The following is a 17,050-nucleotide window of genomic DNA, read 5'->3' as shown; positions in this document are numbered from 1 at the left end:
AACATAAAATGCAGAGTTGATATATTTCAATAGATATTTTAAGTAGTAAATATAACTTTAAGATTTTGCTTGTGGTGCTTTAACAATTTTTATAATCCTTTCTACAAATGCTATCAGAGTTTTCGAAAACCAGCATACATAGAAACCAATCTCAAACATATAGTCTTACCTATCTTGGCAAACAGTTTTTTTTATTTGTTTGTTTTTATTTGTTTATTTTTGTTAATTCTCACCCAAGGATATTTTTCCATTGATTTTGAGAGAATGTGTGGAAGTGAAAGGGAGAGACAGAGAGAAACATCGATGTGAGAGAGACATATCAATTGGCTGCCTCCCAAACACACCCCAACTAGGGCGCCAGGATCGAACCTGCAAGCAAGGCACATAATCGATCCTGGGACCCTTCCATCTACAGGCTAAAGCTCTACCCACTGAACAAAACTGGCTAGGGCTTGGCAAATTGTTTTTACTTGTTTGTTTGTTTTTACTTTGTTTCAAAAAGATTACATACAATTTCGTTCCAGGGCAGTGTTTCTCAAATTTGAACGTGTATCAGAATTACCAGGCTTATTAAATCAGATTGCTGCCAGTTCCCACCCCTGGAAGTTCTGATTTGATTGGTATGAGGTGGGGCCCCAAAATTTGCTTTTCTACTAAGGTCACAGGTAACAACGCTGATGCTACTGGTTCAGCCTCCACACTTTAAGAATCACTGCTCTACCAAAAAATTTTTTAAAAGATAATCTTTCAAATACTTTGTCTAGAATCACCAGGTTAATAAAATAAAAACCTTTTATTTGGAATCAATGCAGCAAACATCCAGCCAAAGTTTTAAATTACAATTCAGTCTCAATTATATAAATTAAGAGGGAATGTACTTTTTAAAAACTAATTTATAAGCTACTTTGAAATTCTTTGATTTAATATTCTGGGAATTCACAAATCTGGAAAATTATAAAAACTTTAAATATCAGAGTTTTAAGATATTCCCTACTATAAATTAAACTGATATAAAATAGTCTAAAATCATAATTTTTACATATAACTCTGCCTTCTGAGAAATCTAACAATGTGTTACTTAAATTCCCAAAACATTCTAGAAATCTGTCTAGTTAAACTACAACTGCAAACTAAGATTCATGTTAGTAAGCACTTTACCCTAACAATCTGGGTGTGCTGTCGTTCAACAGCGAGATGGAGGGCCGTTTGTTGGTTCACATTCTGGATATCCAGGTTTGCATTACCCTGAAAAACAACAACAAAGTTTTTATAGTTAAAACTGGGGACTAAAAACCAATGGAAAAATATCTTTGGGTGAGGATTAACAGGGAAAAAAAAGTAACATGCAAAACTGCCTCACATAATGTCTGGCATAATAAAAAATAGGAAATTAAGAAAAGGGCTACTGGTTCAAAAGATTAGACTTTATCATCCTGTTTGTATTAGAATCATTCATGCTCTCTGATTACAACTCTGATACCCAACTGTGCCCTTGCTTGAAGCATCAAGCAGAGCTAAAACTTCAGTAATGCTATGACTGTGAGGAATTTCCTTTTCAAGTTTCCTGAACTTTTCCATCATTTAGATTTTTCAAAGTAGTAAGTATGCACTGTATGGATGTACCATAATTTGATTATCCGGCACCAGCTGGTGAACATTTGGCTTGCTTCCACTTTGAAACTATTATAAATAAAGCTGCTACAAATATTTGTGTAGAAATGTGTCCTTAGCTCTCTTGGGTACATACTCAGAAGTGGAATTGCTAGTTGTATAGTGAAATATGTTTAATCTTATAAGAAACTGCCCAACTGTTTTTTAAAATGGCAACTTTGAAAAAACACCAGCAATGTTCGTGTATTCTAACTGTGCCAACTCCTAATCAACACTTGGCTTTTCTGGACTTTTTAATTTTAATCATTGTAGTTGATAATTAGTAATATCTCAATATGATTATAATTTATTTCCCTAATGACCAATGGTAATTTAAGCAATGTCACAGGATATATGATCAATATACAAAAAATAACTGTATTTCTATACACTAACAATATACAAAATTGAAGTTTTAAAACAATATAATTTATGCCAGGCCAGTGTCAATGGTTGAGCATTGACCCATGAAACAGGAGGTCACAGTTCAATTCCCGGTCAGAGCACATGCCTAGATTGCAGGCTCAATCCCCAATTGGGGTGTATAGGAGGCAGCCGATCAATGATTCTCTCTCATCATTAATGTTTCTATTCCTCTCACTTGCTCTTTCTGAAATCAATAAAAACATATTTTTTAAAAAACAATACAATTTACGATAGCATCAAAACTTAAAGATAAAACTAATATGTATGAGAGCAATCAAACTCCCAGAAAGACTTTTTAAGAGAAACTAATAATCTGATTCTAAAATACATATGGACATTCAAAAGATCCAGAATAGTAAAGCAATTAATTCTGAGAAAGAAGAACAAAGTTAGAGGACTTACTCTAACTGATTTCAAATCTTACTACAAAGCAACAATAACAAAGACGGTGTGTTATTGGTCTGCCATTTGGATTAGGATAAAAAAGAACATATTATAATTAACAATACTTCTAAAAGAATTAATTTTAATAATAAAGGCTTAAAATGGCAGGGGAAAGGTAGTTTAACTTTTGAACTATTTCTTTATCTAAACTGGGGTAGTTTATCTAAACTTGTATAGTTTATGGAGGATCTACCTTATAATCTAGGATTTAATTGCACATAATGTGCTCTCTCCTAAATTTTTCTGCTGTTGCATCTTCTTAACTTGACTCCTTGAAGTCAGGGATCACAGATAATTTTTTAATAACTTCAGTGCTTCTATATGGCATATACTTGATTGAAGCATTTTTAATATTTTGCTGAATATACTAAAACATTATAAACTAAAATAAATAGGTCCCAAAAAAATTCAGTCATAAAAAGTTAAGTTGTCTTATTTTGAAAATGAATGAAATGACTAAGGTGAGTGTATCAGCTATCCAGCCACACATTCCACAGGTCCAGCAGCAATCATGAAGTGAACCCCCAGAGCCTGGCTATAGCCTGGTGTTACCTGATGGCAACTGGCCACATCAGCTTAGATATCAATATGATGGTTCTTGGTCCTGTGGCTGACTAACATTTCCACAACAGTGGCAGTAGTTCTGGGAAATTCCTTATAGTTTTGCTCATTTCATTGGACCAATCCAGGAAGACTGTGCAAAGGGAACACTGGGGACTGAGGGACACACAAGCACACCTTTCCCTCCCTTTAATAATCAGTGTTAGAAGACTGAATGTGTACTATTTCTGAATGTGCATCATCATGGGATTTTACTGTAGCTGGGATTACACTAACAGGTAGCTGATGAACTAATAAATAAATGAATGACAATGGTCTAAAATTGTTAAAAATTATTGAATTGCTTTTCCTACCTGATGTACCAATAATTCAGCCACTTCCACGTGATTATTAAGGGCAGCCAGATGCAAGGCAGTATAACCATCATCTTTCTTCTCATCCACAATCCATGGTCTTGGTAATTTAGATAGTAAAACACGCATTGCACTGAAAGTCAAAGTTATGTTATTTTTATATTTACATATTAGTTTTTTTGAAAAAATATTCAAAAAACCTTTGAAGTCAAATGAAAACATTCCTCTTTAAAGAATATTATGCACAGACAAAAATATTTCAATTTTTCTAAAACTCAAATGTACAGCATTCTAATATTTAAGAAGTAAACAAACTGTTACTAACTAGAAAACAGAATCAAAATAGAATGGGAGTGCTATAGCGAAGAACCATGAGAGACTAAAAATACCAAAGGGTTAAAAAATATACCCTAATAAGGATAACAATTTTGATTTGTGGAATCTCTTAGCTTCAATTTGAATAGTATATACTAGTGGAAGAGTTAATAAAAAACAACCAAGTAACAAAAGTACCAGTGCCAAAAAAAATAGTAATAATAATTGAAACAAATTTTATGTAGCTTGAAGATTAACATGAACTCTGCAGAGAGTTAACAATCTATGTCATTAGGTAGTGCTAAAACCAGCTGATGTCAAAACATATAAAATGGGTCATTATAATCTAATATTTGAAATTTAAGAATCAGAAATAAGGTATTTCCAAAATAAAAAAGGCAGTTATCCTAAAGAGCACCAAAGATCTATATATATAAAAGGCTAATTTGCAGTGTCCCCTCGGAAGTTCGACGGGAAGAGCAGGAGTCCAATCACTCGCTATGACATGCGCTGACCACCGGGGGTGGCACAGAACAAAGGAAGGCCCCAGCTGGCAACCTACAGCCAGGGAAGGAAGGCTCCAGCCAGCAGCCAGAAGGTCCCGATCAGCCCTGATTGCCGGCCGGGCCTAGGGACCCAACCCATGCAGGAAATTCGTGCACTGGGCATCTAGTTAAACCATAAAAGAGCTGGAAAGCTAATTATCAAGAAATGATACTTCTTAGAGAAAAGTAAGCGCATCCCCACCAAAGAAAAGTAAAATTAGAAGCAACTTTTCTTGCCATACACATCAGTAACTTTTCTTAACAGAGATATTTTATGTGGAAAATTCATAATATAATTTGGAGGAAAAAAAATCTCCCTTAACATATTTACCCAGTAATTGTTCTTTAATTTATTTTGCTTTTTTTTTTTTTTTTTGCAATTTTATATTCTATTTTTTAATTAAATTTATTAGGGTGACTGGTTCATAACACCATACAGGTTTCAGTTTTACAACTCAATAAAACATCATCTGAGCACTGCATCGTGCACCAGTTAAGTCTCTTTTTGTCCCCATTTTCCCTTCCTTTGCCCACCTCCACCTAGCCCTAACCCCACTTTTCTTCTGGCTACCACCACACCGTTGTCTGTGTCTATATGCTATAAATGTATGCTTTTTTGCTTAATCCCTTCATCTTCTTTCATCCAGTCCCCATCAGTCTGTTCTCTGTATCCATGAGTCTGTCTCCACTTTGGTTGTTAGTTTATTTTGTTCATCAGATTCTACATATAAGTGAGATTATATGATATTTGTCTTTCTCTGACAAGCTTATTTCACTTAACATAATGATCTCCAAGTTCATCCATGCTGTCACAAAAAGTAAGATTTCTATGTTGGTGTGTTGTTTTTACGGCCAGTAATATTCCATTGTGTATAAATGTACCACAGCTTTTTTATCCACACATCTACTAATGGGCACTTGGGCTGTTTTCAGATCTTGGCTATTTGGAAAAAAATTCCCCTTAACATATTTATCCATTAATTTTTCTTTTTTAAGACTATAACCTAAGATAACTGCTCCACAGCTAAAACGGCAGTAAACACAGGAAATAAAAGCTTTTAAAATTGTTCCAATAGGGTGTAAAAGGTAAAGAATAGTAATATATATTACCCAGGTGATATCCTATATAATAAAAGCCTAATATGCTAAGTATTCAGCCGGCCATTCAACCAATCAAAGCATAATATGCTAATGATATGCTAAGGCCGCTCAACCACTCACTATGACGCACACTGACCACCAGGGGGCAGTCGGCCAGTTGACCAGTCATTATGACGTGCACTGACCACCAGGGGGCAGATGCTACAACCGGTAGGTTAGCTTGCTGCTGGGGTCTGGCTGATTGGGACTGAGCGAGATGGGCCAGGCACACCCTGGAGCTCTCCTGCAGTCCCTCTCCGGCTGGCCAACCTCCCGCCCGCATCCCTCCCCGGCCCCAATCATGCACCGGTGGGGTCCCTCTGCCTGGCCTGCTCCCTCATGCAATCCAGGACCCCTCAGGGGATGTCAGAGAGCCGATTTTGGCCCAATCCCGCATGCCAGGCCAAGGGACCCCACTAGTGCACAAACTTGTGCACCAGGTCTCTAGTATGTGAGATAAAAATTTGAAATAGAGAAATGTCAGAAACGCATAGAGAAATAGTCTGAAGGTGCAGAATATGTGTAAATGAAACTGTAAGTCTCTAAAATAATGAGACTAAGGCCTAATATAAGCCAGAACATGTTTCCTAATGGCAGTGGTTTATGAATCCCATATAGCAAGTCCAAGAAGTCTGAGAACAGATTTTGGAAGATCCAAGAACCTCAAAAACTATACCCAAATTTGAAAATTTATAGCTTTTCTCAGATTTTAAACAGGTTTATGATCCAAAGTATAATGAGAATCACAGCTTAAAAACACCCTTCAGTGGCTGTACTGAAGTTACAATCATTGTTCAGGCATGACAGACTTCTTTAGAAATCTATGGAAAGCTTTAGACTCTCCTGCCCTGAGAAATTCACATAAAAATCTTAACCTATAATTTTGAGTCTACAAACCCCTAAATCACATTCATGAACCTCATAAAAGCTAAGTTTTCCTACTTTAGTTTGCTTTCAATAATTAAAGGATTCTAATCCTCCTCATTCAGTGGATTCAAACAAAATACTAGATATTCTGTAGACTTTGACTCAGATTCCTAATGAGGAAAAATATTAGTATAACATCATACTATTTGAATGTTCAGATTTGAATAATCATGATACTAATGCCGTACATTGTCTGTTACTCTACGCATTTGGCTATGTGAGAAACAGGATTTATAGGAGTTTTACGATTCTTGGACAATTTTAAAGATATAAGTATTAAATCATGTGAAAAAAGCTTTATTAAAAATAAAATGTATTAAAAAATAATGTAAATACATTAATTTAAAGAAAATAGTGATATAAATTAAGAAATTATAGCCAGCACCGGTTTGGCTCAGTGGATAGAGCGTCAGCCTGCGGACTGAAAGGTCCCGGGTTCGATTCCGGTCAGGGGCATGTGCCTTGGTTGCGGGCACATCCCCAGTGGGAGGTGTGCAGGAGGCAGCTGATAGATGTTTCTAACTCTCTATCCCTCTCCCTTCCTCTCTGTAAAAAATCAATAAAATATATTTAAAAAAAAAAAAAAGAAATTATAGGATAAGTTATTTGGTGGGGGGGACAAAGAAATGAAGAGAAATAAAAGCAAAAGACAGTTCATCTTCATTACAAGCTTTGTGGTAGTATTTGACTAAAATATGTATGTATGTTAGTTTGATCCAAAAATTTTTTAAGTTAAAACACTAAGATAATATTTAGGCTTACTATCTTAAAAATTTTAATTTGTGCCCTAACCGGTTTGGCTCAGTGGATAGAGAGTCAGCCTGCGGACTGAAGGGTCCCAGGTTCAATTCCAGTCAAGGGCATGTACCTTGGTTACGGGCACATCCCCAGTAGGGGGTGTGCAGGAGGCAGCTGATCGATGTTTCTCTCTCATTGATATTTCTAACTCTCTACTCCCTCTCCCTTCTTCTCTGTAAAAAATAAATAAAATATATTTTTTTAAAAAAAATTTTAATTTGCAACTTTACCCTGGTAGGTAAGATATATAAATGTTACAAGTTTTAAATTAAAAAGTGTGGTTCATATTAATTCCATCAAGTTTTTATTAAGTCACATTATTAAACATTCTCTATATTCCTGAGAAGTTGGTTCTTATGGAACCATGTCTCCTACTACCTCCCATTCTACTAGTCGTTTCAGAAGTACATTCCCATGTTACACTGCCGATAGCTCAAAGGAAGAAAACCAAGAGGAATGACTTCTCTTCTGAACATAAGGTGTCTGCTGAGATGGAGCTGAAGATGTTCACTTCAGCTCCTTAGTTATTTAAGAGGAGACTAGTGTTATGCTGCAAGTACTGAGGCCCATAGAGTTGCTGGGATGAGAGTGGTACCGGTTCAATAAGTCAATTTTATTAAGCCAATAGACCTGCACTTTCAGAGCATAGTATATGAAATATTGAGATATTTTCCTTAATGCTCAAGCACTCTTTTGTACTTCTCAATCTGGTTGTTTTCCAAGAAGTTAAGGACATGGATGGTTTAAAGATAACATCTTACTACCAGTTAAGCAGGCATTTGTGAATACTGCCAAAGAAGCATTAAGTTCCGGAACAACTAATAGTGGAGCCTAGCATAATCCCTGGCACATGGTAATACTCAAACGTTTGCTGAATGATGAACAAATGAGTTCTGAGAAGCAGAGGGGGCAAACAGCTGTCTGCAGTGGTATGTGATAGTCAAATGGCTCTGGGTCCATTTTTAGGGCTTGCCATGCTTTGCAATCTATCATCAGAGATAGGCAACATTTTTCCAAACAAACCATAGTTAAACTGTGAAGGCCTTACATATTAGTATTACTTAATATAAAAAGACTTTAGAATAGCACTACAGCACATATTAGGTGTTCAATGAATGCTTGCTAAGTTATTATTGCTAATAAACAATCCCTCAAATAATAGTTAAAGCATATTAGTCCAGAAACCATAAAGGAGCTTATTAAGAAAGCTGATCAATACCAAGAAGTTCTTTTGGTTCTTTTTCACTCAGAGAAGTCCAACACATACCCTTCTCTGAATGGACACAGACAAGTCTAGGAGGATATATACCAAAATGCTATCCATAGTAATCAATTTAAATGAATATGAATGGCTTTTGTTAGGTTAGACAGGTGAAAGAACTACAGAGAATAGGCATTACTTAAATGTGTTTTAAATTCTGTTTTCGGTGTGTTTTCCCTACAAATTCTTTTTGACAGATACTATAATTTAAAGGTTCATTATTTTAGCTTAAATTCATTAATTAGGAATTTGGTAGTGTAAAATTTAGTTCAAAATGAGAAAGATATACAATGACAATATAGGCTGCAGAAGAGGTAAGTCCTTGATCCCTCTTAAACTAAAGACACTAAAATGATCTCTTAGGTGACTAGTGAGTCCTTATTTCTCCTTTTTTGTTTTGTTTTGTTTTGTTTTGTTGTTAATCCTCAAAATGGATATATTTCCATTGATTTTTAGGGAAAGTGGAAGAGAGAGGAAAAGACAGAGAGAAACATCAATATGAGAGAAACACATTGGTTGCCTCCCCGGGAGGAGCTTGCAACCAAGGTATGTGCCCTTGACCAGAATCAAATCTGGGACCCTTTGGTCCACAGGCTGACACTCTAGCCACTGAGCCAAACCAGCTAGGGCTTATTTCTCCTTCCTTGCAATAAGCAAGGAACCCCATTTTACTTATCTTTATATCTCTTTTGTACATGTAGGATAAGAAGGTCACAGTTTTGTTGAATGGAACAAACAGTCAAGTAAACAATCATCTCTCTGAATATACTGAGGGAAGGATATTAGCAACATTGTATTTTTGGTGTATGTTCCAGTCCCAAAGAGTATAATTCACTAACTGATTTCATTATTACAATATAGAGCAGCGGCAAAGAATAGTGGTGAAGAGCTTTGGGAGTCTGTAGCCAAACTATCTGGGTTCAAATTCTAGCTGTAGCAAACTGAACAGCTGGTGACTTGAGTAGGTTACTTAACTTCTATGCCTCAGTTTCCTCATCTATAAAATGTGAGAATCACAAAGCCTATCTCATAGGACTGTTATGAAAATTAAAAAAGGGCTTTGAAGAATTCCTGACACTTAATACATTATATGTGCTTGCTGAAAAAAAGGGGGGAGGGGGACTTTCACTGCTACAAAATGGTTAACAAATCTAGGGTAATTAAGAAACCTGAAAATTACCCCATCTTACAGTCTGAGACATGTGTCACCTTCTCACACTATGTGTAAAATTACTTCAATAACTATGAAAGCTGGCTCTTTAAATTTACCAACTATCCACATAAGCTTGGCTGCTATGGTATTAAATGTTAAAGACAAAAACTGTGTGAAGGACAAGCTTCCCTTGTAAGAGAATGAACTTAGAAAACTGATAATTGTTTTTCTTGATTCTTAAATGAATCAATACTTAAATTAAGAAAAAGGCATAGTTGGTTTCTCTTGGACATTTTTAGGTTTATAAGATCTTAAATTTTATCTCCATAGGTTTGTTGGATTTAATGTTCTAATATATTTTCTCCTTAAAAAATAAATTTCAATGTTAAAATTTATTGTGAATATGGTATTAAAATTTAGAGCAAAAGTATTTTTCCTTTGAGACATATGCTATGTGCCAAAGTTATATATAGGTTAATGACTATTTTAGTCTGTAATAAAATGTGAAATGATCATGCCTAATGCTGTTGCACAAAATTAAAGAAAAATGGTGATGCAGAAGGGAGAAAAACACCACTTAACATTTGAAAATGAAATAGAATTTAATTAATAATAAAATGCATGTTAACAGTTATATATGTATATATGGTTTCAATACAGAAGTACACAATTACTCAAAAGCATCCCTGACCCTGTTTTTCACATAAGCACTACAAAAAAAATTAGTAAAAATTGACACAGAATTTAAAGTTTTAAGTAGCACTTCCAAAATTTCATTTACACACTACTCCCTTCTTCCTTAATGATCTTTCTCCACCTTCAATATACAGATTCTACTTACCATTTCTACATATTTTTCCATTCAAATATTATTCATTAAATTTAAAGAGTATGTATAGCAAAAACTAGCTCTCAAGATAATACTATGAAATCCCTTCAGGCCTCTAAGTATGCAAAATATCATTATGCATAATATTTTTAACCAACAAAAATTCAGGTTATGAAATATAATTTGAGAGCACAGATATTCTATTTGTTCCATATCTGTCTAAAGACTGTCTTGCTACTAGCTAGGGTAATATTTTTCCTCTTTCCTATTTTCTCTGCAGTGCTTCTAAGTATAGTGACAGCCGCATCAGGCTTTCCCAGTCTCAGCGCAAGCTCAGTGAATATCTGGGAAATGTAAGTGGAAACCTGAGAGACCGCTTTATTTGGCAGTGCTTAAGAAAAAAAAAAAAGGCAGGACAAATGGCAAAGCAGTGTTTGGACCGCAGGATGAACAATCAATAGGCAGAAAGCAAGATAGAGGCTTCCTCAGCTTTTGGATCGACAATCGACAGCTGGGAGACTATTTTTTGCTATGGTTGACTAAATATGGTCAGGGAAGAGAGAGGCACAAGAGAGCCTGTTTGCCTGGGAGTGCATGTTTCAAATGCTTAGCTGCCTATAAAGCTGTAACAGTTTAGCCTGTAGCCACTGAGGGAAGAATTTAAGTTAACATCTGTAGTGACCATGTGGAAATCCTGACCTTGCTTGCAGACTTGACCTCTGGATATGACAAGGTAGCTTCAATACAGATTTACCATTTACTCCTGGAAACGAAACACCAAAAAAAAAAAAAAATCTCATAGCAAGAAAGATGCAGAATTATTTCCTAAGAAGTCAGAAGAACCCAATGTATTCTGGTGGGCAAAGGAAAATAGTATGAATGTTTATGGTTAGTTGGGAGAGTGAGGTGTGTTTTGTTTTTTGGCTTTCTGGCTGTTTTAGATTATAAAATTAACTTGCTCTGCAACTTTTCCCCCTCTTCCGAAGCATTTCATCTGAGAAATAAGGGAGGTTCAGTATCTTGGACGTTGTAGCAACCTTCCTTGCTTGCTTAACTTTCTGTACAACAGATACAAGCTACTCATATCTGTGCAATACTGGTAATATAACATTCCAAATCAAACAGCCAGTATTGATTAATTTTTTCTGTGGTTTATTTCTTTTTAAGGATAAAGGAAGGAAGAAGGAAAAGATGGCTGACTTATTTTTGTTTGTTCAATTGTTTTTCAAATTTATCTTAAAAGGTGAGATTCTGTGTTCACTGATACTTCCCTCTGACTTCACCGACTCATGAAAAGAAGTGCTGAATCAGCGGATTGAGTGAAGGAACAATCAAGATGAGATGGCTGCTGCTGATGTGACTCTCTAGGTCATTACCTTTCTTCCTGCTGCAAATGCTGCATGACACTAAGCTCACAGGTAACAGCACCACAAAGCCTGTACTTTTAAGGATGCTTATTTATGACTTTCTGCATGCTTACCTATTACTGACTCAATATATGTTTTTATTGTTAAGTTAAATTCTATCTGGGCAAAGCCTAATTTCACAGTTCCACTAGAGAGCTTATGCAGTGTAAAAAGGAATGCTGTTCAAATATCAGGCAGGTAACTCTTTATCTAAAAAATATACAAATCCATTACTGTCATTTATATTATTAAAGGTTAAGTCTTTTATTGTTTCAGATTACATGATTTTGCATCCCTAGTAAATTACACCCTGCTTCCAAAGTATGCTAAATTTTAAAAACTATTAACTATTTCAAGATTTAGTCAAGAAAGAAACTTGGCAGAATACAAAACACTTTTTTAATATATACTCTAAGTTGGCCACAAAAATGTCAGAATGTGTACGGTGAAATTCTAATGCTGCAATGCTGAAACTGCTGTAGTACTGCCCTATCTCCTGCTACATTCTAATTTGCTCTCTATGAGCTGCACTAGCTTTTTATCACAGGCTGCAGAAACTCTTTCCCTGCCTTTTTACCCCTCCTTTCCCAAATCTGAAAACTTCTTACAGTCTTCTTTTAAATTAACTGTTTACTACCACAATAATTAAAGGCAACTATTATATCTTTTAATGATGAATGATCAAGCTAAAACCCAGTGCAAATATCTTTCAGTTCAAAATTTTAAGTAAGACTTTGGACAAGGTAACTGTTCTGACAGCTGTCCTTTATATTTAAAAAAAAGAAAGAAATGAGGTAAACTCACCAAAATTAAGTATTTATATACTTCTGTTTGAATTGTATTTAATTCAAAATGTAAAATTCAGGTTAGTAGCTAATGAAGACAAAGGAACGACAAAGAGGTTTTCAATTGATCATGAGTTCTTATCTGTAACCTTAAAAAAAAAAAACAACTAACAAAAAATTCATCATCTTTAAAAATTCTGTTTAGCCTTGGCCAGTGTGGCTCAGTTGGATGGAGCATCATTCCATACACCAAAAGGTGGCAGGTTTGATTCCTGATCATTGCACATATCTAGGTTGAGGGGATTGAATCCCTGATCAGGGCACCTATGGTAGGCAATTGATGTTTCTCTCTTTTTCTCTCTCTGTCTCTCTCTCTCTCCCTTCCTCCCCCTCTCTAAGAAATTCAATTAAAAATTTTTTATAAAATAAATAAAAATAGAAAACTGCAGTTTGCTCTAAAAAGATCTGGTTTTTCTCATTGTCATTTCAACTTTAGGGTGAATATCAGAAGAAATACTAATTGATTGGTTAAGTTTTTAATAAGATAACTAGTCTATAAAAAAGAATCTGTACCAAATTAATTACTATCTACTTGTAGGATCTAGAAGCACACTACAAAATAAGAAGAATTTCACTCTGAAGACTCTGAAGAAATACTAGGCTGATCTTATAAACTTCTGAAACACACTGTGTAAAAACTCCACTGATTCTATAAAGCTATTGCAAAAAGGACCAAACCAGGATAAAGTACAACAGATAACTGGTCAATGTTTAGAAGTTTATGTCCACCAACAAGGAACCATAAATGGCATTAATGCAATGCTTCAGGTAAATTTTTTATGCAGTTTAGTCTTTGATTGTCTCTACAAGTGATCTACCATTGTTCTACTTCGGTAAGCTGAATGTTTTACTAACAAATGGGAAAACAATTCATGTTTTTACAGCTAACAACTTTGTAATACCTACTCAGAGTACATACTTCTTTATGTACCCATATGAACATACAATGCTATGGAATGTAAAGAAGTATGTATTTTTGGTAGGCAATAAACCGCCAAGAGGAAAATAAACTGCAGCTAAAAGAAGCCCTTGCTTCTTTCCATGTAAATGACCTTCATGTGGTATATTAACCTAGAATCACAGAGATGACCTTTGGGAATAACAACATCATAAAATGTACCTACTGCTTATAGATGAAAACTAAATGTCACTAAGATTTATATTTTATAAAGAAAAAAGCTCTACTGAAATAGATTTAAAATTATCATGAAACTCCTTTCAAATCTTTTACATTTAAAACATAATACATTTTTAAACCTAGTACTCACATGATTAATATATTTTTTTACATGATTAATATTTGAACACCAAAAAAAAAGTATTACTAGCACAAAAGAACGAGATATACACATGACCTATTTTCTGTTTCCACAATTTTATCTTAATTTAAGTATATCCCATTAATAGGGTTGATTGATTTATTAAGAAAAGATACAACAAAAGATGATTTCATTTACATTTTAACAGCTATTCTTCATAGTTTTATAAATTTATAATTAAATGATATTAGAGAATTTTTTGAAGCAAGTTTTTGCTTTAGGTTTTCTTTTTTGAAAACTATAAACATAGTCATAATTTTAAAAGATTATGTTTTAAGTAAAATCATACTCTCAAAGGAAAAAAGTTGTCCTTGTCTTTCTCAAGTTTATCATGTCTTTCTGCTAAGTCAGTACTGAGAATATATTAAAATGTAAGATTTATGCAAGAAAAATGACAAAATTCTGGGTCACAGCTGTAAGTCAACAGAGAACATTGGTAACAGACTGCCAAATATTTTAAAGAAATTAATTTATTATCTGTATTATCCTTGAATTTATTTTATCCAAAGGAGGCACTCAAACTAAAAACACTATAGTCAAGAAACCAATTCATACAAATAGAACAACCTTCTTTTATTTTTTTAAAATATATTTTTGTAGATTTCAGAGAGAAAGGAGAGGGAGAGAGAGATAGAAACATCAATGATGAGAGAGAATCATTGATTGGCCACCTCCTGCACACCTCCCACTGGGGATTGAGCCCACAACCTAGGCATGTGCCCTTGACCGGGATCGAACCTGGGACCCTTTAGTCCACAGGCCAATACTTTATCCACTGAGCCAAACCAGGTAGGGCAGAACAACCTTCTTTTAATGGTACTATGCAATTACAAGTCTATTTTTATAAACATCAAAGACCCACTATGTACTGTATGTTAGAGATATAAAAATACTTCCATATTTTATACAAAATTTATTTTGTATTATATTTATATATTGATAAAAAGTATAAATAAGCTCTTAATTAATAAGCAGTATCTATTTTAGCTACTATAGTAGACTTACATTAAAAATATTAATATTCTAATCATTTCTTATTAGAAGTATTATTTCAACTGGCATATTTAGTCATGTACAAAAAGCATAATATTTTTAAATTTCTGTGTCACAAATTAGTAGAATAGCTATAAGGTGACTATAATTTTCTGTTTAATAAGACAACTAGGTAGGTAGTTTTTAAAGTTGATTTTCACTTTATCAGATTAGAAAAAAAATGAGAGAATGAATCTATTAGATATGATGGCATATAAGTTATTGCATGTTTACTGAAAATTATAAAAAGCTCATAATTTTAAAGTCTGTATTTCAAAGAAAAAATAACTCAAAGCTTAACACTTAAGCATAAACCTTCTTTCTGATCATCCACAAAAAGAATAGCAATGCTTCATATTCCATTTAACTGTGCATGCCCTAAAATATACACCTCAAAAGTAGAGGTTCCTATATAAAACTATTCAAAGGGTATTACTATACCCATGTTTTATAATAACGAGTTATATTCATTATTCTATAGGTATAAAAACCTTTAATTAATTTAAATCATCCCAGTATCTAAGAATCTTATGATTATAATATTGAGTATAATCCTTAGAAAATAAAATGACAGCATCTGTTATTCATTTTAAAAAGTAAAATTATATACTGATTCTGGTGTTACAAGTTTAACTTAACATATCTAAGAGTATTTTCAATCACTCTAAAATGTCACATTCATCACTTAGGTCAGCTGTTCATTTTTAACTGAGTACATATTAAACTCTGGGCATCTGCTGACACTGGTGTAACTCAAACATTTCAACTGTCTCTCTGACAGGGATAACAGATGCTGACATTATCAAATGCTGTACTATTTTTTTCCCATGGCCTCTCCTTGCCCCGATATGGCCAGTATATGAAACTGAACTGCCATCCAAAAGCACACTTGAGCAACTGGATCTGCTAAACAGCTCCCATATAACTAGTAAAAATAGAAGCCAGTTTTACTGCTATCTTCAGCACTTAAGTCCAGGCAATTTAGCACCTGTTTCACTTCTATTAGAATAAAATATGGGAAAATTGTAGTTATATTAATTTCAACACAGCATGACACTTACTAACCAACAGATGCAGAATATACTTAATATGACAATTATTTGAATATTGCCTGAATTACTGACCTTCTCCCAGTTTAGTTCAGAACAGTAATTATTTCTTTCTCTTTATATTTCACCTAGAGCACTTACTTTTACAGGCAAACTATAATTTCTCAAACTTTTATTTTAATCAAGTATATTTCAGAAGACTTCCCTTCCTGATATTTAAATGCAACATTGAAGTTACAGTATTAACAAAAATTGCTGGACTGAGTTTTAATGGTAGATTTTAATACTCAAATTTATGGATTGTAGCCAACCACCACAATTCAATGTATTATTATTAAACTGATAATGAGGAGTAACTAGGCAATCTGTACAGAGAATTCAGTCAAGGAAATAGACTCTTAAAAAGGTTAAATTACTAATCTATGATTTGTAATACTACATAAGTAAAAAACAAAGAAAAATAAGCTGGCATGTATGGTTCCTCTCAACACAAATCCAAGTAATACACTTGAATACACATGCAATCTATTTATAAACCAAAAGGCAGAGGTACTTTCTTAAGGTCACTCATATTCTTTCAACCTTGGTCAGCAACTTGCTATTAGTCCTCTGGTATAATACTAAAAAAAGCAGGGTGCCTTGGCTGGTGTGGCTCAGTTGGTTGGAGCAATGTCCCATACACCAGCAGGTCGCAGGTTCGATTCCCAATCAGGGTACATACCTAGGTTTCGGGTCTGATCCCCAGTCGGGGCACTTAACAGGAGGCAACCGATCAATATTTCCTTCCTTCCTTTCTTCGGTGAGAATTAAAAAAAAAAAAAAAAAAAAAAGGCAGGGGCGGCAGAAACGTGTGATTAGCAGTACTCTTTCCTAACCTGTTAGGTTACTAGGTTACTTACTTGGTTTACTGCGTAGAGAGAAATATAAAACATTACTCTGAAATGCATAAAGATCTATTTGTTCCTTTAAATGTTGTTGGTTTCAAAACACGTTATTG

At 34.3% G+C, this 17,050-nt stretch overlaps 1 protein-coding gene and 1 long non-coding RNA gene across 4 annotated transcripts in view; one reads left to right on the top strand and one right to left on the bottom strand.

The window, feature by feature from the left end:
• MIB1 (mindbomb E3 ubiquitin protein ligase 1) overlaps positions 1-17,050 on the bottom strand; it is a 165,003-nt gene that overhangs the window by 61,946 nt on the left and 86,007 nt on the right. For all 3 annotated transcript variants that reach the window (XM_036321330.1, XM_036321329.1, XM_036321331.1), the window contains exons 13-14: positions 3,435-3,567; positions 1,159-1,245 (exon numbers count right to left, since the gene is read on the bottom strand). In XM_036321330.1, the coding sequence (XP_036177223.1) occupies positions 1,159-1,245; positions 3,435-3,567 (220 nt within the window). The remainder of the gene's footprint in view (positions 1-1,158; positions 1,246-3,434; positions 3,568-17,050) is intronic.
• Positions 10,920-16,787, top strand: LOC118662678. The gene is made up of 3 exons (XR_004969833.1): positions 10,920-11,135; positions 11,646-11,820; positions 13,192-16,787. It is a non-coding gene; the product is annotated as an uncharacterized LOC118662678 (long non-coding RNA).

Source organism: Myotis myotis, unplaced genomic scaffold (assembly GCF_014108235.1).
Source record: "Myotis myotis isolate mMyoMyo1 unplaced genomic scaffold, mMyoMyo1.p scaffold_m19_p_9, whole genome shotgun sequence".
Classification (NCBI taxonomy): Eukaryota; Metazoa; Chordata; class Mammalia; order Chiroptera; family Vespertilionidae; genus Myotis; species Myotis myotis.
The sequence above is the reverse complement of the archived record's forward strand: the minus strand, read 5'-3'. Positions and strand labels throughout refer to the sequence as shown.